General features: G+C 38.9%; 1 protein-coding gene across 1 annotated transcript in view; it reads right to left on the bottom strand.

Annotated features, from left to right (window-relative positions):
• Positions 1–830: 830 nt before the first annotated feature.
• The window catches only part of ARSJ (arylsulfatase family member J), a 67,238-nt gene continuing 43,640 nt past the window's right edge, over positions 831–24,428 (bottom strand). Inside the window, exon 2 of the mRNA XM_075286755.1 lies at positions 831–3,046. Within this exon, the coding sequence (XP_075142856.1) occupies positions 1,651–3,046 (1,396 nt within the window). The 3' untranslated portion in view covers positions 831–1,650. The remainder of the gene's footprint in view (positions 3,047–24,428) is intronic.

Below are 24,428 nucleotides of genomic sequence, written 5' to 3'. Positions count from 1 at the left end.
CCATTATACCTATAGGGAGCCTGCCAGTGTTCCCATTGGTATAATTGACATGCAACGGTTTTGGAAACCCCAGCATTTCCACTGCACATATTTTTCTGCAATGTGTGGATGGATGCGCCATGTGGGGCCCTGGCCTAGAAGAAACTTTTGGACATCTTATGCCTTCAATAGTGTTCTTTACCAGCATGTTACAAAAGTACATTTTTGAGAAGGGAAAATGTAATATTATATACTATAAAGAGAGCTGTAGTTCCTTCATATACAATTAAAGATCTGTATTATAAGGAATCTGTCACTATGCTTTACCTGCATTTTAAAAATGTAATCTTTATCCCAGTACTCAGTTTTCATTCTCTTTCAGTCACCTAGCAAATGCTCTGTGCACTTAACAGTCCTATCCATTATATGGAAAAGCTTAGGAGGATCAGGTATGTTTTAGCGTATATCATGTGGAGCCTTTGTGGGCTGTCTATGGGGGTACGGCAGATATCGGAACTTTAAACATGAGTACCGCCATATTGACTGGGATTGGGGTGGTGATCCATTACCATGACAGCTAGCAACCTACTGAAGGGTCTCAGATCTGTCATTAATACATAGGCAACATGGAATAGAAGTAAAGGAATTTTACAATATAATGCAATTGGACCTCCTAAGGTTCAAAGTCCCTAGTAGGTCAAATATTAAGAGTAAAAAAAAAGAATATAAAAATATATAAACAAGTTCAATTCACCCCTTTTCCCTAGAACACTTATAAAAACGATCAATAATAAAAATATTACATATCCTCATATCCATAAATGCCGAACTATAAAAATAATTATCCCATTGGGTGTGAGAATATGGTAAAAACTTGTAAAAGTGTGGCTTTGATCATACTGATCCACTGAACTACTGTGCAGATTTTACTGTACAGTGAATGCCATTAAAAACAAAATGACTCAATTGCATTTTTTTTTTTGCATTATCCCCATTTCTGATTTTTGTTCAGCTTCTCAGTACTTCATCCAGAATATAAATGGTGCAAAAAATAAACTCTAATATATCTCTGTGAAGAGAAGAAATAAAAGAAGGTTAAGGAGTTTGGAAGTCAAGGAGCAAAAAATGAATCCACAGAAATGAGAGAGGGCGGGAAAGGGTTAATTATGCTCTTCTAATGAAACAGAATCTAAAAAGAATAAATTTCCACAACATCATTTCAGACATGGTAGGAAGAATTTTTAAATACATTAGTGCTATGAAATGCCTTGACATTTTAGATTAATTCTAGGATTCTGGGATTAGTTTCTAATTTCATGGAAACCTCATAACTTCTCATTGCATATTTATAACATTGATCATATTAGTATATTGAATATGCATAGAGGGCTTAACTTTGGTTCAGTTTTGTAGCAACTTGAATACAGTACTTCACAGACCAAATCTTAATGTAAAATGTCTAAACAGTAAGAAGACCATAAATCTTGAAAAGATTTGTGTATTGCACATAAAACAATCATACCGCTAACAATGGAACATACCACTGTATATAGTACCGGCTTGCTACATAATACCGGTATATTACCGCACTGCCAGTGTATTTAGTCCTTAACACATGCAGCTGATTTTTGGCTTAGTAAATCACGAATTGTCCGGTAATAGCTCTTGGTTTTATGAGTTGGACAGGGATGGATGACAACCAGAATACTGTTGTTTCCGATGCCTGGCATTCTTCTTATCCTTCTTATCCTTCTTTTTCTTTGATTTCTTGCTAGAATTCTTCTGCTTTTTACTTTCCTTGTACCAAGGACCCCAAACACCTCCATTTAGTTTAGGATTGCTTCTTGGATCTTTTGGAGGGTATCTCACTGGGACTGCAGATTTATTAAATTGTGCCAATTTTCTAAGCAATTGCTTTACAACATCTGGGTATCTTTCAGACAGATCATCTCTTTCATATGGGTCTGCAGTGATGTTAAAAAGCCACAAAGATTTTCCATTTGTCAGAGACACCCGCTCATTGTGCCAGCGGCTTAGTCCACTGTTGCTAAAACTTTGAGGAGGTACCCAATCTCCATTACCAGGATTTCCTGTTAGCAGTTTCCACTGGTTTACCCGAATGGCAGACTGAATAGCGGTATTCCAAATACCAAAACCAGCCTTCCAAGAGCCATTTCTTGCCTTAGTGTACATAGGATCTATATTATGCAGGATATCAATTCTTGGAGTGCGTTTTCCTTCACTTAATGTCTCCCATATGTCATAGCCATCTAATTTCATGCTCTCCTCTATTTCCCCACCAGCTAAAGTAACTAGTGTTGGAAACCAGTCTGTTATGTGGATTAGTTCTTTACAGACATGGCTCTTGATTTTTAATAACGGGCTGTGGACAAACCCAACGGCGCGTATACCACCTTCCCAGTATGTACCTTTGCTTCCACGGAGTGGCCAGTTGTTGCCTCCTGCCATTGGTTGTCCACCATTGTCTGAAGAATAAATAATGACACTATTCTCATAGAAGCCATATTTTTGCAATGCCATAGTAATGTTATTGACTGCATTGTCTAAACATGACAACATGGCAGCATATCGTCTTCTGTTGATATTTGTAATTGACTTATAATTATCTAAATAATTTACTGGAGCTTGTAAAGGAGAGTGCACAGCTTGGTAAGCAATATAAAGAAATATAGGCTTCTTGGGATTGTGGCTGGCCAAAATGTTTAGAACCCTTTGAGTGTACATTTCTGTAGAATAAATACCACGGTCATGTTCCCATGCTGCATTATCGTTTTCATACAAGTCATATCCACATGTCCCTGGGCTATCACATTTATAATGGTTATAGTAATCGCCACTACCCAAAAGGGATCCGAAGAAAGAATCAAAACCTCTGTGTGTTGGCATGCATTCCTTGCGATAAAATCCAAGGTGCCATTTTCCAACCATGTGGGTTGCATAACCAACGCTCTTTAGTTTCTGTGGTAATGTCAAATTGTCCAGTGGCAAACAGTTTGGCTGAGATGGTCGAATTATAGAATGCTGAAGTCCCGTGTGTATCTGGTACCTAAAAGTGAAAAAAATACAGGATTAAACTTTTATAGTATACACAGTAATAGTAAAGACTGTAGCTCACCACATATGTTGAGATCTTCAGGGTGCATGGCCAGGTTTCTCCGGACTCATGGAGCTCAAAATCCAATGTACTGTTTCAAAAATCGGTCCGCACTCCTGGATTCTCATTAAATGTAACTTTTAATATACCATATTAAAAAATGGGTATACAAAATAGCAAACATAAAAAAGTGACAGTGAAAACACACAAGTGGTTTAAAACCCCATCCGGCTGACGCGTTTCTGGGTACAACTACCCCTTAGTCATAGCCTATGACTAAGGGGTAGTTGTACCCAGAAACGCGCCACCTGGTTGGGATTTTAAACCACTTTTGTGCGTTTTCACTATCACTTTTTTTTTATAAGTGTGCTATTTTGTATACCCTTTTTTTAACATGGTATATTAAAAGTTACATTTAATGAGAATCCAGGAGTGCGGACCGATTTTTGAAACAGTACATTAAACTTTTATAAGATATTGCATTATATTAACAGAACAGTAGCTATTATCTATCTATCTATCTATCTATCTATCTATCTATCTATCTATCTATTTCTTCTATCCATCTAGCTATTTTGTAAAAATAATAACAACTGATTAGATCATTAGTCTTTTGAAGATAACATATTTTTTACTAATATCTATACAAGATACTCATAAAAAGAAAGTGGATGCCTATAGCAGAAGGTCAAAAAAATGTCTGTTTTTTTAAAAAAACCCACAGGAAACATTTCAGTTTTCTACAGCTGGAGTGTTCAAAGACAAACAAGCCATAAACTCAAAAGCACATGGTCTTGATATTTTATCTACTACTCCACATGTGTTGACCTCTTCTTATCTTTTGGGTGGTAAGAAGTCATTAGGTCTGAACATCTTAAGAGCTCACTCATCTTGGGAGAATATAGACCCTGGCCCCAAGCTTGTGTGCTCACTAAAATTACAATGATATGTGTATCTCCTGGAAAGATGGTTATGAAATTGGTTATCTGGTTATAACTGGTCCAAATCGTATATGCAGTTTTCGTGATAGTTTATGCTGCAGAGTTTTAAGGCACTCACACACACACAGATACAGAGAGAGGATATAGATAGATAGATAGATAGATAGATAGATAGATAGATAGAGTGGGGCAAAAAAGTATTTAGTCAGTCACCAATAGTGCAAGTTCCACCACTTAAAAAGATGAGAGGCGTCTGTAATTTACATCATAGGTAGACCTCAACTATGAGAGACAAAATGAGAAAACAAATCCAGAAAATCACATTGTCTGATTTTGTAAGAATTTATTTGCAAATTATGGTGGAAAATAAGTATTTGGTCACCTACAAGCAATCAAGATTTCTGGCTCTCACAGACCTGTAACTTCTTCTTTACGAGTCTCCTCTTTCCTCCACTCATTACCTGTAGTAATGGCACCTGTTAAACTTGTTATCAGTATAAAAAGACACCTGTGCACACCCTCAAACAGTCAGACTCCAAACTCCACTATGGTGAAGACCAAAGAGCTGTCAAAGGACACCAGAAACAAAATTGTAGCCCAGCACCAGGCTGGGAAGACTGAATCTGCAATAGGCAACCAGCTTGGATTGAAGAAATCAACTGTGGGAGCAATAATTAGAAAATGGAAGACATACAAGACCACTGATAATCTCCCTCGCTCTGGGGCTCCACGCAAAATCTCACCCCGTGGGGTCAAAATGATCACAAGAACGGTGAGCAAAAATCCCAGAACAACGCGGGGGGACCTAGTGAATGAACTGCAGAGAGCTGGGACCAATGTAACAAAGCCTACCATCAGTAACACACTACGCCGCCAGGGACTCAGATCCTGCAGTGCCAGACGTGTCCCACTGCTTAAGCCAGTACATGTCCGGGCCCGTCTGAAGTTTGCTAGAGAGCATTTGGATGATCCAGAAGAGTATTGGGAGAATGTCCTATGGTCTGATGAAACCAAACTGGAACTGTTTGGTAGAAACACCACTTTACGTGTTTGGAGGAAAAAGAATACTGAGTTGCAGCCATCAAACACCATACCTACTGTAAAGCATGGGGGTGGAAACATCATGCTTTGGGGCTGTTTCTCTGCAAAGGGGCCGGGACGACTGATCCGGGTACATGAAAGAATGAATGGGGCCATGTATTGTGAGATTTTGAGTGCAAACCTCCTTCCATCAGCAAGGGCATTGAAGATGAAACGTGGCTGGGTCTTTCAACATGACAATGATCCAAAGCACACCGCCAGGGCAACGAAGGAGTGGCTTTGTAAGAAGCATTTCAAGGTCCTGGAGTGGCCTAGCCAGTCTCCAGATCTCAACCCTATAGAAAACCTTTGGAGGGAGTTGAAAGTCCGTGTTGCCAAGCGACAGCCCCAAAACATCACTGCTCTAGAGGAGATCTGCATGGAGGAATGGGCCAACATACCAACAACAGTGTGTGCCAACCTTGTGAAGACTTACAGGAAATGTTTGACCTCTGTCATTGCCAACAAAGGATATATAACAAAGTATTGAGATGAAATTTTGTTACTGACCAAATACTTATTTTCCACCATAATTTGCAAATAAATTCTTACAAAATCTGACAATGTGATTTTCTGGATTTGTTTTCTCATTTTGTCTCTCATAGTTGAGGTCTACCTATGATGTAAATTACAGACGCCTCTCATCTTTTTAAGTGGTGGAACTTGCACTATTGGTGACTGACTAAATACTTTTTTGCCCCACTGTATATATAGTCTTTACTCTAAATGTTTAATATCCTAAGGGTATTTATATAATCTATAGTGGCTGAATAAATTGAAGAAGTTCTCCAATACTATTGTTTATTTCCATACAAACAAGGCCCCTAATTTTACCACAAAAAACTGGGAAAACTTATTGACTCGAGTATAAGCTGAGGGGGGGGGGGGGGGGGATATGCAGCAGCTACTGGAAATTTTCAAAAATTAAAATGGTCGGAGTTTTTGGATGCAGTAGTTGCTGGGTGCTGAGCTTTTTTCCCCCATGTGGAATTCAGCCTGGCTGAATATAGGGTATCTGCAGTGCTCCTATTAACCCCTTCCCGACGGAACAGGAGCTTTGCAGATACCCTATATTCAGTAGACCGGGCACTTTCAGACACAGGATACCTAATGTGTATGTGTTTCACAGTCATTTTCTACTTTTATAGGGATTCTAGGGAAAGGAGGGATTTAGAACTTTTATTTATATTATTTTTTTATTATATTTTTTAAAGCTTCTTTTTTTTCCACAATTTTAAGGGAGATTCTATACATTACTATTGCGGCTGGTCATAGACTCCCCCCCCCAAAAAAAAAAAAAAAAAAAAAAAATGCTGAAAAATTTTGTTTATACTTGAGTATATACACTATACCAAATGCAGAATAGGCTCAAAAACAGTGAATCCACTATATAACTAAATTAAAGTCTATGTCAAAATGACAGGATCACTTATAGATAAAAAATGTAATATTTTATTGAAATACATAAAAACATGATATGACAATAATAATATTGTAATAAAAATGGGAAGGACCAAAAGAAACCAATAATGACCATAATATGGGAGGCTCAATGGTGTACCATGTAAATAGTAAAGCAGGCAAGGTCATAAACGTTAAAAATGTACAAGCACAGCTAATTTACTCAATTAAACAACAAATAAAAGTTACATAGTAACATATAATAACAATAGTGAAGTGAACCACAGTAACAATAGTAAGAATAAATATAAACACACAAAAGGTGAATGCTTATAAAAACCAAACACAGAGCACAAATATAAAAATAATAGTGAGCCTACCCAGATTTGGTGCGCCCGACGCGAGTTTCGCCACTTCCTGGCTTTGATGAAGCCATTGGAATTATTGGCCAGAAACATGACGTCATTGATGTCAACATGTTAATGATCCCTTAACAATGCAGCTTGCTACGTGGAGCCTTAAGTCTTTGACTAAGCTCGGTGCTTTAAAGTTCGAGCAAACTGAATGAGATTTTACTTAATCTCTTCCTCTCATTGCATAAGAAAGTGCTGCAAATAATGCTGCAGAAAAAGTTACTTTTGCCTGTAAAAATCCTGCATTTTCACTAGTAAAAGGCTCAAGCATTTTTCCCCGCATGATTTTTACCGGAGATTTGAATCATGTGTCCGGGATATATATCTTGTGGAAGACTAACATAAGTAGTGGTGGGCATAGCGGGTTCACAACAGACAGAGACAATGACAAAGCAGGTATGGTGTTTATTTTTATTGTCCAAAACCAACAGAAAATATCAGCCTTTTTCAGCAATAAAGAAAACAAAACCTGCTCGGCTGAGCTCTAACTAACATAGATGTTCTTGTCTACACCATGTGCAGTTCTACCAGGCCAGGCACTGGCTATACAGTCGGCCAATCAACGCTGGTTCTTCTCCTACCTTTAGAAGTCTTCACCGTGCAGCTTCCCGGCGGCGTCTTCCGGCTCTGAATTCACTCTGCCAGGCATTGGGTCTGGGCAGAACCGACTGCGCATGTCCGCTTGTAGTGAGGGCATGCGCAGTCGGCTCTGCCCAGGCCCGATGCCTGGCAGAGTGAATGAAGAGCCGGAAGATGCCGCGGGGACACTGCACGGAGAAGACTTCTCGGAGGATCCAGCCCAACCCTCACTCGTGGACTTGGTAAGTATAATTTGATCGAACGTTGCCTACCCCTGAAACGAGCATTTTTCCCCCATAGACTATAATAGGATTCGATATTCGAGTAGTTGAATATTGAGGGGCTACTCGAAACGAATATCGAACCTCGAACATTTTACTGTTCGCTCATCTCTATTTCTAACCAAGACTTTTTTCACTTTTCTGACAGATGGTATTCATCCAGTCTATATTTAGTATTATGATTTTCTCAGATGAAATATGGAAAATAGGATGACGTTAGATGTAATATTAAATATACTTCACTTACTAGGTAGTGAAATCATTTACCCAGGGTATACATGAACACATCCTCTCAGCTTCAGATTTACTTACTTTAAATCCCGGTGGGAATTTGTTCTTGTTACACTGAGATGAATGCCAGATCTAATATCTCAGCATCTGACTTTTGCTTCTGTTACAGAACACCAACAACACAAAGCAACTTGAAGGAATTCCCATAACCCTTTATCAAAGTATGTTCAAGAAGGAGGCCTTGAGCTACAATGGTCCTGCACATCAAGCTATCTCTGCAGAAGAACAGATTTTGCAGGTGAAATTTAAGGGAGATATATAAGTGAGCCCATTAGTAGAAAATTACTGAGCTGGCTTCAAAATGTTCTATATCCTAAAAATAGAAATCTGGGGAAGTTGCAGACATATTTGTATTTTAGGATTAATAGAATGAATTTCTAAACCTGCAACACATTTGGCAACAATTCTAACATCTATGTGAAGTGCTGTCATTATAACCATAAGGGCTTATAGTATCAGTTGTGATACAGATTCAGATTCTTAGAGCCATCTGCTATATTATAGAAGAGATTACATTGGTAAGGTTTGTTATCTCAGACTACCATGGATTTGAAGACTAAAAAAGCTCTATGAGACTTCAAATAACCTTTGGTACCGCCTGTAGATTTCTGTTACTGCCAGTGATTTCATTGCACCAATGATTAAAATAGGGGGAGATTTAATACGCAAAATTCATGAGAATTCTGGTATAATCTGTACAAACAAGCTGTCCAACATGCATTGACACATTTATTTAGTTTTTAATGCACTTTTACAACTTAGACAAATAGGAGTGTAGCTTATTTTAAAGTGAGACTATTGTTAGTTGTGACACTGTGTACCAAACATACCCCAAAATATTGGTGCATAAACTAAACCAAGTGTAAAGTTAGTCTAGACAGTCCCATAATGGAATCATCCAGCATCAGACATTATGATAAATCTGGCATTATTTAAGACTGTCTAGTCTAACTTTACACTATCTACCTTTTAGATAGCATTAATAAGCCTGTTTCATTGTCAGATTCCCAGTAACAGAAATCTACAAGCGGTACCAAAGGAAAAGCTCTTGTTGTAGAAGTTTGTGTTAGTCTGATATTACAGACGTGACCAATGTGATTTTGTCACATAGCTGTGAAATAGCAGAATCAGGGGTGTACATACAAGTTGGGGGAGCTAGCAATGACTATAAGGAAGCCTTCTGCTGGTTAGCACTACCACAGCCCTCAACACCTGGGGCAGTTAAAATAGGTGCTTGTTTGACCCCCTGTGTTTGTGTGGGTTTCCTCTGGGTACTCTGGTTTCCTCCCACTGGGGGCGGGTCTTCTTCGCTCTTCATGTCTACTTCCGGCGGTGGCTTCAAACTTCTAGGGCCTAGGGCAAAGTCAACTACGCATGCCCGCCGGCTACAAGAAAATGGCCGCTTACACAGTATTATAAGTGGCCATTTTCTTGTGGCCGGAAGGCATGCGCAGTTTGGCTGCTCAAGGCTTAGAAATTTGAAGCCACCACCAGAAGAAGACGTGAAGAAGACCCGTTCCTGAAAAAGATGGAGGTAGCGAAGGAGAGTTCTCTCGCAGCATTGGGGACGCCCCCAATGCTGTTTGAGCGCTGGGGACCGCTCCCAGTGCTGCAAGAGAACTCATTTGCATACAGACAAAAAACGAATTATATACCAACCAGTGGTGTGGAGAAGACATCTACAGGTAGGAGAAGAATAGCCTTTCTTAAGGCTATTCCCACGTGGTAGGCAGAAAAAAAATTGAGTTTTAATGATAGGATCCTTTTAAGACATCCCACCATTTCATTATAAATCCCTATAAAGGTTTATGCTAATCAACCCTGGGCGTTCCCCTGGGCCTCTGAGCACCCCCTGACGTTTTTATGCAACAACAAATGTCTCAAATTAAGCAAATGTTGCAGTTGTGTTCTTCCTTACCTCTTCTTTTTGGCTTTAGATATCCTTAAGACAAAAGGTTTTATTTTCAGAGTTGGCGATCTTGCCCTACACATCTCAGGATATCTCCAGCCATAAGGAAAACTAAGGAAGGACACATCAGTATATGTTAGACACATTCTTTTCCGAGGTATAGGTAATCTTCAAGAGAAGCTTCTGCTGCTATGTGGATGAAGCACATCTCATTGTTCTTGGGTATTTGATGAGGCAGTATTCAGAAACATTCAATAGACAATGTTGCATTCGATTTGTGAGCAGCTGAAGTGTAAGAAGCATATTACTTAAGTCAAGCCAGGCAAACTAATTATCATTCATGTAGTGGTTCATTGACATAAAAAGTTGCCTTAAGCAATTACTCTTTGTTCAGTAAAAATTCAAAGACACCTACACTAAGTGAAGCTATGCATTAAGCCTTCAACGTGTCGGTAAAGCTTTTATCAAGCGTCTTTCAATGTCAGATGTATTGGATGATTAACTACAATTGTAAAATGTTATATAGACATCTCCCATAGCGTTACATCCCCATGTCCAAATGCATGGATACAGGCTCCTCTGAATGGAAAATGAAAGAAGTGACATGAATAAAACCTTTTGTGTCTTATGACTTGGATTTATCTTCACAGCAAACTTATATACTGTACTTTTATGTTGTTGATTATGACAGTGAAGAAGGAATAGAGGTAGCTCAATTCACATTTACGTTTCCTTTATATACATTTATCTTAGCATGAGATGATGGAGACTGCTTGTAACCATCTGCTGTTCCTTCAAGTCAACCAATGTAATTAAAGTAATAACAGTCATAACTTGAAGCTCTTGGGCCCCATCTTCAGAATCCTACTTAAGTGTGCATTCACACTAAGTATACGCTGAGCAGATTCTGAATGTAAAACATGTTCAGAATCAGCGCGTACAAAGCAGATCCCATTCATTTCAATGGGAGCCGGCATACGAGCGCTCCCCATTGAAATGAATAGGCTGCTTTTTTCCCTATTGGTTTCAATGTGATACGCGTGTAATACATTGAAAGCATAGGGAAAAAGCCTCCCATTGATTTCAATGGGGAGCGCACGTATGCCGGCTCTCATTCAAATCAATGGGAGCTGCTTTTTACGTGCTCATTCTGAACGTGTTTTTCCAATCAGAATGAGCGCAGCGTTACATCATGTGAAGGCTCCCTTACATAGTAAAACACCAGATGCAGAGTTCTAGGCACACTGAGTATCACTGTATAACTTGATATTGGTCTATATCAAAAGCCAATAGCAGATGTTAATCCTCTGCTGAGTATTCTGTCAACCTGTCTCATTTTACTCAGTGAAGAGCCATTCTTCCATGACTAACCATAACCATATCTGGTTAAATATGTACACTGTAGTTAGGTCATTAAATCACTGTAAACAACCAGTACTTCAGGTCATGTATGGATATCTTGCAAAGTTAAGATCCACTTTGGAGTCACTTTTAATAATATTGTAACTTCTTCATGATTGAAGAGTACTCAAGCCTTGGACCATAGGACTGCAACGCCACTGTGCTGCCCATAATAATACTATTTATATGAAAATGAGGCTTCTAATCAAATACTATAGGCGAATTGGGAAACTGTAGATTCCCCTCTACTGTGGTACTGTCATTGGGGTTATAACCAATTCATTGCTGACAGTTAATTTGAAATGAACTCTACATGATTATAAATATGAGCCATAGATATGTGTTCCTAACATCTTGTCCTAATATTAGTCCCTTATAATTTAATATTTCATGTCCATTTCTATGTTTATCCTTTCAGAATACTCTTACAATAGAGGAGTACTATATGCCAAGTGTGGAAAAAGAAAACTCTGTCATGTTAAAGGGGGTTTTGACATTCTGGAAGCATCCCCATCCATAAAACCGGGAATAAGTGTTCGATAGCTGGGGTCCTGAACGCTGGTCCCCCCCTCCCCAGTAATCAGTAGGCTGGGAGACCGAAAAGCCCCCTGAAGCCTACTTGTCAATGGAGTGTCAATTCACTTCCAAAAGTGGAGACTCATTCACATGGAGGCTTTAGAGGGGCTTTTGGTCCGCTGTCCACTTGATTATTGGAGAACCCGGCATACAGGACCCAGCGAACGAACACTTATCTGCTGTCTTGTGGATAGGGGATTGTCAATAATGCTACAATCTCTTCAAGTGCTTTGTGATACACAAATCAAGTTATGTTTATCAAATACTTAAAGGGGTTCTTCTTTTTTTGTTTCTTTTATACAATTTAGTTTTCTATTTTTCCATTCACATAGCCAGATTAGGGCTTGCTTTTTTTTTTTTTTTTTTTAATGTAGATTGTGAGCCCCACATAGAGCTCACAATGTACATTTTTCCCTATCAGTATGTTTTTGAAATATGGGATGGAAATCCATGCAAACACGGGGAGAACATACAAGCTCCTTGCAGATGGTTTTATGCCCTTGGCGGGATTTGAATACCAGGACTCCAGTGCTGCAAGGCTGCAGTGCTAACCACTGAGCCACCGTGTGGCCCCCTAGGGCTTGCTTTTTGTGAGAAAAATTGTACTTTCTTATGAAACCATTTATTATTCCATATAATGTATTGGAAAGCTGGGGAAAAAAATAATGGGATGGTATTTTGTGCCAATGTTTTACAGGTCTAATTTTTGTAGAATATACTGTGTGGTAAAAATGACATGTAGAAATGACAAGTCACTATAATTATATGAGTATATAATATTGTTATTTTTAAATACTTTTATTAAAGTATAAAACTTTGAAAAAAAATTCTTTGCATAGCCATGTTCTGGCAGTTTTAGGGCTCTTGTTGGGCAGGACAGTTTGTAGCTTTTTTTTTATGATATAATTTTGGGAATATATGACTATTTTGACCCTTTCTCTTCAATTCTTTTTGGCAGTAGAAGTGACAAAAAATGGAGATTCAGTCATTTTTATTTGTATTTTTCTACATTGTTCATTGGGATTAATACACTTATAATTTAACCACATCCAGAACGCCCATTAGGTATATACGTTCAGATAGTGGTTGTCTTGTTCTGCAAGGATGTACTGATTGTGGAAGTGGGGAGCAGGCTGTTTAGTACTGTCCCTGCCTTCCTGATTGTTGTTGTACTCAATGAGCACTGTATAGACAGATATGAGAGCTGCCATGATGCGGCTCCCCTCTGACCCGATGATTACCTTATCCGCCAGGGATCAGAGACTGTTAGATCTGTTGGGTCCTAGAAGACCCAGATGAGCTCAGCAGTCATGGATGATGTGATTGTATTTGTGTTGACCCATGTTGGTTGATTAATCTCTTCTAATATTTATATGTATAATCCTAATGAAGATGTTTATTAATGCTTGCACTAATACTACTCAGTTTTCTGTGCTTATATTGCACCTGAAGCATGGCAGTGTTAAAAAAACCTCCCTCAGTCACAGAATAGCAGAGGGTAGCAGCAGTTATCGGTGTGTGTTTTCCAGCAGCCTCCTCCCCTCCATCCCCTCTCCAGAGATTAATGTGCAAAAAGTAACAGAGCTTGATATTTCCTAAATATTTCAATGTTTCTAATATTCACCCACATTTATAAAAAGTTGTTTCTTAATTCAAGGTACGATTTAAATACAACCCATAACATTTTTAGTCTATGGAGATTTCATGGCTGTGAACTGATACTTTGTACTTGTTTGCAATGGTTGTGGCTAAAAAAAATCTCAATATTTAGGATATTTAGGGTATTCATATATTTTATGAAACTGTAAGGTCCATGGCCCTCAATTGAACTAGTTTCGTATATTACTAAATGATATCTGATGAAAATGATCTATTATCATTTATAGAACAGTATTTCCACCATATGTAGAATAGAGATGTGACACACATAAATGGGCTATTAGGCACAAGCTACCATGTTGAACATGCGGAATAAATGTACTATAGTCCACAATTGTGCTCATTCGGTGTCATGGAAAGTTAATGACACAGCTCAGAGGTTTTATACAATCTACAAATAAATGAGTTTCCTATGTACATGGCTGCATGCATTATTCATCTAACAATCTATTCCAGTGTTCAAAGACATTGCAAGTGTCTTACAAGTAAAAGTTCTCTATAAAAATGCAGAAAAAGTCCTGTATACTAGATTCAGTTAAATCTGGCCATGAACAAGAGATTTTGAAGGGGTCTAATAATAGTTCATTCTGTTATCTCCTGTTGGGTGGGGAATAAGAGCTGGACACTTACCATCTCCTATCTTCTATTAAAGCATTCTCATATGAAGTACACGTTTATGGATAAGTCAGGGAACCTAATGGTTGGAGAGCAGAATTCTTTTGTGTATGAGTGGCTGTAGATGGTAAATACATGCTGTCCTGTAACATTTTACAGGGATGGAGACAAACTGAGTTAAAAGGATTGTACCAATTTATAAATGTATCGCATATCAGCAGGTTAGGTGATAAGAGTCTAAGTGATAAGGGTTCAGATGATGCTGAATACGAAAGGAGCTATGGTCAAGCAGGTGCACAGCCATTCTACTTCTCTTTAGAGCTGTGGAAGAAAATCTGAAAATACTGCACATCTATCTTTATCAGTACCATGGAAATAAATGTAATAGCAGTGCATGCATGAGAGTTGCTTCTTTGATATAATAGAATGCAGGATCACTTTCTTGCAATTGGTGAGAAGCCCATTGACCAGGCTCCTACAAATCAGACACTAAAATGGGAGGGAGGGTGTCATACTGAATTTTTAGCACCAGTTGAGAGTCTATCTGCAGCTCTGCTAGATCATTAGTGTAAAGAGATTTTCTTTCACCTTGGCAAAAATTCAATTGTATGTTTTTTTTTGATTAACCTAAAACTTAACTTCAGAAGCCTATAATAGGGAGAGTAGATTACTGGTAGTCTTTCTAGAATCCAGCCCAAATGCCTTGTAAGTGACCCCTAGTTATTACGTGGCTACTGAGTTATGTTGGCGGGTTTATACTCCATTAATTTATGAGGCAGTCCCATCACCAGAACAGACCCTTCTGGAGAAAATATGTATCCTAAAATCAGAGGTAACATACAAACACACCGAGAAGCTTATCTGATATGGTTATGGGCATTATTAATATTAATGTAGTTTCCATGCCCAGGATAGTATGGAGGCCTTGGAAATTAAAATAAAACAAAAGTAGTGCATCCACTTTTCATTGGATGTGCCATAAATGCTTACAACAGAAATAGCTATTTAATATATCAATGTGTTCTTCATTATTTCTCTTGGCCTAACTTATTTTTATATATGTGTTACAAGATGAGCTTCTTTTCAAAACAACATGATTTATTATACTCTCTCATGACATTTCTATCCTATTTATGACACTGCTTGGCTTCCCAGTGGTGATAGAACAAATCAGCTCATTTTCTCCTCTTTCTTATGTTTTATTATTACAAAGGTAACGTCATACAATTGATTTGTGCAGATACTATGATAAAGCGGTTCCTATAGTTCGAGTTAGATAATCTTAGAGATAATAACATAAAATATATAGAGTTGGTAATGTACTCAGATAAGCTCATATATCATAATGTGTATATGGCAAACGATAACAAAGGACATGACTTATTTTGTAGGTAGATAAGGATTCCCTGTTTTACAAAAAACATAAACATATTTGTTTGGTAATGAATCTTCCTGAAACAATATGCCATCATTAAAGGGAAACGTAGCAAAGCAAGCATAACACTAGCTATTTTGGGCAGATTTCTGTAGGAGCTGTCCGCCTACCAGCCAGCAATCGTAATGATATTTTTAGCTCCCTACATAATGAAGCAGAAGACTGCATAAGTTCTTTCTCTAAATGTAGAATGACTTTCAGTGGAGAGAGGCAGTGGTAGATTTCATTACTCATGGAAATGAGCTTGTTTGTCACAAAAGTAGTGATGACTTTAATGAATCGTCCTGGCCATTAATAAGTCTTCAGGTATTAATTTACTAGGATAGCTAAATAAAACAATTAGCATTTGCTATCCTTGTCTAATCGCTAATCGTCTAATGTATGCAGAATTGACTGTTTAGTAATAGGTATAACAAATATCTACAATTTGAGGGGGATAAAAAGTTACTTACTGAAGTTATTTATGTAATAGCAGAGCTGAGAAATCCTTTCATCTGTAATTTGTGAAATATTGTTTGACAGTGAGGTTACTACATACAGTAAAATTACGAATACAATACAGTCAAGTACAACTTAACAGCAACAGTAAGGTCTCATTCATAAAGTCTTATTACAGCTTCTTACAAGTACATATGCCCATACTACACATTTACATGCCTCGGGTTTTGTGTGGACATGTTCATATTTTTACTGACAAGCTGTATTGTGTTAGAAGAATTATCCAGCTCTAAGGCCTCGTTCACATCTGCGTCGGTAATCCGTTCAGGGGAGTCAGCATGGGGTATGCAAGCACACAGACCCACTTATAGTCTATGGGGTCCGTGTGGTTTCACTGCACACCGCTTGCAAATGTGTTCAGTAGTCCATTCTGGGGGGGTGTCTCCATTTGGACTCCCTGAACGGATTTCCAAGCTCAGATGTGAACCAAGGGTCACCTGATACAGTATTTTACTATATATGAATGGTTGGATTAATACAAAGCTAGATCACTGTGGATACTTTTGTGTTAATTTGTGTGTTTGAAAGATTTAGTCTGTTCCCATGGTTGGGGCTCAAAGAGCAGGGAATGAAAGAGTCCTGATGCTTAGAAGCATCCATCTCATTATCAACATTAATAGTTCATAGCAGAATCAATGTATGACATAAAGAAACATTTTCTGTTAAATGCAACATTTCATTGGTAGTCAATACTGTATGGTAACAATCTGTAAATTGCCTTACATAGTTATACCTAATGGTCTAAAATGTAACGGTCATGATGAGGGTGTTGTCACTCTCTATTTAGGTAAATGGTCGATATGGACACAGATAAGTAGGTGCAATAATATATTATGTTGCAGAGAGTTGTCAAAGACCTCAGTTGTTGCCTGTTTTACCATTTGACTGCCACATTGATCTTTTTTTTTTACAGGTTTACTATGGATTGTATGAACTTGAGAAAGAGCCTTGACCTTGTCTCCAAAAAGATTGTCCTTTACATTATTACAATAATACAGAACATATATACATACTTGACCCAGTGCCAGACCCAGAGTGATTCTTAGTATCTCTGGAGAATAAAAACTATTTTGCTTGTTTCATTTAGTTATGTATTATCCACTGGGGCAGTGTAAACCATGTTACCCAGGGAGAAGGATATATATATAGAATATATATTCCCCATATAGGCTATTTAACAGAGTTGCACCCAATTGCACCCCCTAAAATTGAGGGCACCCACACTTAATTTCTGTTTTTTTATTCACATTTTAAAATGTATGCTTGAAAACAACATTTATTTTTTCATTTATTATATCACTGTACACATGTGGAAATCCATCTACTGTGAATGTAGGATTGGGTTCATGTGATGAAAGAAGCCCAATTGTGTATATATCCTTACTGAATTATATTGTTCATGTATTAGTGAATCACATATATTACTGAATATATTATTTATGTATGCGTCATTGGTATATTTCATTGGCAGTGTGGAATGAAGTGCCTACAGCCCAACAGAAGAATTTGTCTTGGGGGCCCACCCAACAGCTTCCTGCTAATAGCTTATATCACAGCTCCTTCAATGAAATCTTGTATATGTGCTGACTAACTGGCATTACTGAATATTTTCCCTGCATTGTCTTCCCCTATAGTACTGTGCATACTGTAAGGGGAATGACATTGCCATGGAGCACCCCAACACTCATCGTATATAATGCTCTACAAATCAGCGCCGCACCTCCCATGAGGCGACCTGAAGCGACCGCTTCAGGCGGCGCTATGCCAGGGCCTCAGGGAGGGCGGCATTTTTGCTTCCCTAAGCCAGTCCAGGACAGCTTGTCCACTGAGTGGTGGATTGGGGAGGCCCCTGGAGCAGCGCTGCTCCAGCGGCCTCCCCTCACGCTCAGGCAGAGAGCAGGCCCTCTGCGTGCCTGCTCTCTGCCTGCGAACGCAGCTAAGCCCCACCCCCTTCGTGGCACCCCACCCCCTTCCGCTCCGCCCCCTCCTCAAGGGAGGGGGGGCGGCTTTCTGTCGTTCGCCTCGGGCGGCGAAAGGGGCAGGCTCACCCCTGTCTGTAATGCCTCCTCAGTAAAGTGCTCCCGAGTCCTCCACAGTGGTCCCACACAGTATATAATGATCCACATTGGCCTCACAAAGTAGAAAATGCGCCCCTGAGCCCCCATAGTGGACCCACATGGCATATAATGTTCCACACAGTTTAACATACTCCCTAGAGCCCCAACACACTATAATGCCCTACAGTGGCCCCACACAGTATAATATACACCTCAGAGCCCACCCCCACCACCGTATAATGCTCCACAGTGTCCCCACACAGTATAATGCTCTACAGTGGCCCCACATAGTGTTAAATGCTTCTCACATTTCCCCCTACCTGATATAAGGTTCCACAGTGATCCCACACAGTATAATATGCTCCGGACAGTATAATGGTACACAGTAACCCCACATAGCATATAAGTGCACCCCCAGTGATGTCCGGAAAGTGTGATGTTACCGGACCAATGGTGACGTTAGTATAAATGTTTGTTATTTTTAGACACCTGCCCTGGGCAGGCTTTTATTGCACAGTTGGCTGTTCCATCGGCCATTTTGCGCTGGTCTCCTGTAAGAAGAGGAGTGAAAAGGAGGAGAATGACTGATGGAGCAGGAGAAAGGCGGTCCTGGAATGGATGACAATGCTGTGCTCAGAACACAGGGGGAACACCCCCTGTGTTTTCTGAACACAGAGGGATCGCCCCTGTGCTTTCTGAGCACAATGAAGAATGAAAAAAAATTCAAAAATGTGGCGCAGACCTTAAAGATAAAGGTAAGAGATGACTAGCCTTTATAAAGGCTATTTCTACGTGCTTTTAGTTTCAAATATCTTTGATAGAATCCCTTTAACAAAGTCTGTCTTCTACTATGTATTACTAATGTACTCTTATGTGACTTTGGGCACATTCAAACACCAGCAACGAGGTGCAAACCTCTATAACTACACTGCAGTAAATATTGTATATATGTCGCAGGGAAATGATGAAACTAGGGATTTAATCAAATCCCGGAAGATGTTAAAATAACATCTTTGTGGGGTCATTTGCCTAAAGAAAGTAAGTGATTTGATCAAATCCCTGAACTGTTTTAGTGAAATGATGAAATAATATTAAGATATGAAAAGTATTTCTTTAGTAAAGCAGCATTATTACATGTAGAGTAGGTAATACAACAATAGTCATTGAAACTCAAATTATTTATTCAAAACTAATTAACAAAAGAAATCGATACTTAACCTGATATTTTTTTAGTACCTACTTCCATAACATCGTAATTTTTACCATAAGGCCTAGTTCACACGGTCTAGTGACCACGTATTTTGGTCTTGATTTTGACGCGGGAAGCCGTGTCAGAATCAGGACCAAAATGCACCTGTCGCGGCTTCCGACAGTCACGGCTTCCCGCTTTAGAGTAGGCCCAAATGAATGAGCCTAGTCTGGAGGGATCGTCTTGACGCAGACACCGCGGCTGTTTCCGCCGCGGCGTAAGCCTCAAGATAGGGCAGGTCGCTCCCATTGAATTCAATGGAAGGCGGTCTTTTGAGCCGGATTTTGATGCAGATTCCAAGTCAAAATCCGGACTATTTTGCCACGTGTGAACGGGGCCAAATAGTCCTGTGTATGTGTCTGTTGTAGTTTAAGTAGTGCGGCTATTTTTAAATTGTTCAATGACTGTGAAGCTACTTCTATCCTTTCGCGAGTCCACAAAGGTGTTTTCTCTATCAATTTCAACTCTATCAAATTCGGTCAGAGTTTGATTTTTTTTTTTCTATATCTGAACCCATTTTTCGTGTGTCTCATGTCAGAAGCGCGGCGCGCTGGCCAACATGGATGCCAGAGGGTAGCGGTGAGGTAAAGGGGGAGTGGTAACAAGCAAAACATAGAGCTGTGCGAGTCCTGACTTGTGTTATTTCAGGAGAGTTTTTTTTCATGTGTGTTACGTCAGAAGCGCGGCGCGCTGGCCGAAATAGGTGCCGGAGGGGAGCGGTGAGGTAAAGGAGGAGTGGTAACAAGTGAAACATAGAGCTGTGCGAGTCCTGACTTGTGTTATTTCAAAATTTCACTAAAACAGTTCAGGGATTTGATCAAATCACTGACTTTCTTTAGCGAAATGACCCCACAGAGTTTTTATTTTAACATCTTCTGGGATTCGATCAAATCCCTAGTTTCATCATTTCCCTGCGACATATACTCATGCTCTGGTGCATTTCATTTACTGTTCTTCTTGTAATAGTGTTAGTAAATATCATATATTTAGATATAGATGAAAAAGTCTGAAATATACCAGCCTACATCCTTTATATGATATTTTGATGACAGATTTGGGCAGGGATTGCTCAGTCTGTCACTAAAATCAACAATGTAAAACTGAAGAAATGAATCAGAGCATTACAAGAAATGAAAGTAAATGAGACGTTACTGTGCACACATGACTACATGATACCGCCCAGCGAGAAGGTGTAATGTAAAGAAATTTAGTTTGCTGTCTCTGTTTTAGCAGTAGCTAACACTTTTAAATGAAGGGGTCTACCACCACCAAAATAGATTATTTATTTTTATTTTACTTACTTATATCCCACCAACATATTCTGCAGTGCTTTACAGATAGTGTTATCAAAATATCAATCTCTGTTCTGTATATGTTTCCCATAAATTCCCTATCAGTATGCCTTTGAAGTTTGTGAGGAATCCATAGTACCTACAATCTCCATACAGGGTTGCCCTCAGCTGGAATCACTTCTAAACTACTTATGTGTTATTATTATCTGTCTATGTAAACACACAGATAACACAAAAGCTGATCAGACACTGAAATAGGAAAACCCCTTTCATCCAAATTGCTAGATGTAGCAGAGCTATGTATGTACAGATGTAGCAGAGCTTGAAACTGGCTGAACGGATTTGGATGAAATGTGCCATATAGATAGTTTGTAACCTAGATTAACACATAGAATACCTTTTAGCCTGATAAATGACATTGCTTCACGACTCCTATTAATTTATGTTAATACTAGCTACTGCCCGCAACTTCAGAATTGGGTCCAGAGAGAAATGAAAAATGTGTGAGTAATAAAAAATGAATGGGATAAAAAAATGTCACCCGTCATATTGCTTGCGCTGTAATAGAGAGAAATAGCTGAAGTTTTGCATTTAAGGCATTAGGTATTTGATATGGTAATCATTAAATTTATATTGGGGTTTTTTTTTTGGACACACATATGTTAAGTTAATATACTTCTATAGAATGACTTAGGCTGGGTTCACACCAGTGTTGGCTCTTCGTATGGGGATTCCGTTCCTCTCTCTGCTTGAAAATTGGGGAGAGAAATCTCAGCAAGCAGCATTTTTCTCTCCTCATTTTTCGCTGTTTTTGGACAGAAACCGAGCAGAAAACACGCGGACCCCATTATAGCCTATAGGTTCCATGGGTAATCACTTTTTTTTAACCCGAACACAGATGTGAACCTAGCCTTATATGTAGCAAGAGACCCAAACAAATACATTTGTATGAAATCAATGAACTATGTATGATAGTGTTAGTCCGCTGGTTAATGGGCTTGTGTAAGTAATAACCCAGTAAGTACCGTATATACTTGAGTATAAGCCTAGTTTTTCAGCAGTTTTTTTTTAAAAATTTTTTGGTGGTGATGGTGGTGGAGGTCTATGATCAGCCGCAATAGTAATGTATAGAATCTCTCATAAAATAGTGAAAAAAAAAAGCTTTAAAAAAATATTTTTTAAAAAATAAAAGTTCTAATTCCCTCCTTTCCCTAGAATACATATAAAAGTAGAAAATTACTGTGAAACACAAACACATTAGGTATCCCTCTGTCTGAAAGTGCCTGGTCTACTGAATATAGGGTATCTGCAGTGCTCCTGTTCTGTCGGGCAGGGGTTAATAGGAGCACTGCAGATACCCTATATTCAGCCAGGCTGAATTCCAAGTGGGGGAAAAAAAACCCAGTCCTCAAGCTCAGGAAAGGGGCAGACAGACAATCAAAACACCCCCTCCCCTTCCCCAGCATCTACTGCACCCAAAAACTCCGACCATTTTCATTTTTGAAAATTTCCAGTAGCTGCTGCATTCCCCCCCTCCCCCTCGGCTTATACTCGAGTCAATAAGTTTTCCCAGTTTTTTTGTGGTAAAATTAGGGGCCTTGGCTTATATTCGGGTCGGCTTATACTCGAGTATATACGGTAATAATATAAGTAATTAATTTTATAATATGAGCTTATTACCTAAATACCATTATTAAGACATTATAGTTACAATATCTAAAGACTTGTCCCAAATCCAAGCAAATTATGTGATAAATTAGATACGCAGAATAATATACTTTTTTTTTTTTTTTTACAGAAAAGGAAATTATATTGTGATCTGCTATTGACAATGGCAATAAGTATCAAGAATGGCTTAAGAAGAATTTTTCAATAAATATCTGTTATTAGGTCATCTCACTCATACTTGTCATATTAGTGCAGGATATTGCTCCCATATATCAGGTACAACATAAAGTGATTTACACAATTTATGGCTATGCTACTGTTTGTGGATGTACTTTTATTTATATTCCTGGAGACCTATGGATGGACGTATAAGTGTACATAAAAATCATATGGCCCTTGTTACGAGACCTGTTAGGTTTTGTTTGCTGCAAACATCCCAGAAAAGCAAAGGAAGACAAGGACAGTGAGCCCTAATACTAGACCGACTTTGAAGTCCCTACCTATTTGCCTAAGCTACCCAAAGGGTTAGGGGACAACTGGGTGATGCTTCCTTTCTATGTCACAAGTGCAAACACAAATGCAGACAAGACAAAGGAGAACAGTTAGGGAAATAGTCAATGGTCTGAACAGTCAAGCAGCAGAGACAAAACAAGGACTGGAAAAAATACAGCTCTGCAAAAACAGAGGTACAAGAGAAAACCGCTAGCATGTTCAACAGAGACTAATAGCACTAAGGTGTGGGTTAGAAAACTATATATATATGATGTCAGGAATCCACCCCAGGCTTGATTGGAAAGGAAGGATGTCAATCACATAAGATAGGCGTAGGTTAATTGTTTGAGGAGCAGAGGGAAACAAACAATGGAAGAGATGGATGAGGTGGAGGATGAATAGCAGAGGTGAGAGGATAGAGCTGTGTTCAAAAAGAGTAGAACAAGAAACCGTAACGCATGAAATGATATTGGGACACACGTCCTGCACTATACCCTATGGCTGGAGGATAGCAATGAAGTCTGAACAGATACGTACGTTACAGCCCAATAGCAAAAGTCAGAATTGGGCACCCTGCCTAAAATAAAAGGCACAGTAAAAGACATTGGTTGTAATTTCTCTTGATATATTTGAGTAAATGCTTTTGAAGAATAAAACCAATTACAACAGTGATGTGCTTACCTCTGCCTAGAGTCTACTAGTTCATCTGACAGGCAAGAACCCTTTCAGTTAAATTTTCTCCCCAGCCTTCCTTATTTGACTATACTGACCTAGTGCTGTGTCTTCATTTAAGGGTTAGTGAACTCCTGACAGGTTAGGGGGAATCGCTGACAAACAGTATCATAAATCTCAGTATAAGGAAAATGTATGTTTTGTACTGTGTCAGCCAGTGGGTAGGAAATATAAAAAACAAAAAACTTGAGAGTCTTCAGTAGTTGATACCTTTTTTAATGTCTAACTCATAATGATGAGAGATTACAACATTTTGAAGCTCTCAGCTTCTTTCTCAAGTAAATTTAAAAACAATTTCTGATGGCTACATATTTATGTACAAAAGGACACTGGGAATAGAATTTTAGGAGGGAGGGGGGAAGGGGAAAGAAGGTTATTGGTATATACAAGTAAACAATTCCACAGTTCCCAGGTTCAGTGATTTTTGTAGGATTCCATGAATCCACGTGACAGATTCATCCCTTCCTCTAGTGTTTGAAGCAGGGTCATCAGCTTGTACTCATAAATCCGTCGCTCTTTCCTCTTGTCACATGGGTTCATGGCATCCTACAGAAATAACTGAACTGAGACGGCCATAAAGACACTCTGTGAACTGATAAGAACCTGGGAATTGTGTAATTGTTTACTTGTATATACCAATAACCTTCTTTCCCCCCTCCCTCCTAAAATTCTATTCCCAGTGTCCTTTTGTACATAAATATGCATCCTTCAGAAATAGTTTTTAAAGGGGCTCTATCAGCAAAATTATGCTAATAGAGCCCCACA

This window comes from Leptodactylus fuscus, chromosome 1 (genome assembly GCF_031893055.1).
Source record: "Leptodactylus fuscus isolate aLepFus1 chromosome 1, aLepFus1.hap2, whole genome shotgun sequence".
Lineage (NCBI taxonomy): Eukaryota > Metazoa > Chordata > Amphibia > Anura > Leptodactylidae > Leptodactylus > Leptodactylus fuscus.
This window is presented reverse-complemented; position numbering and strand designations above follow the sequence as displayed.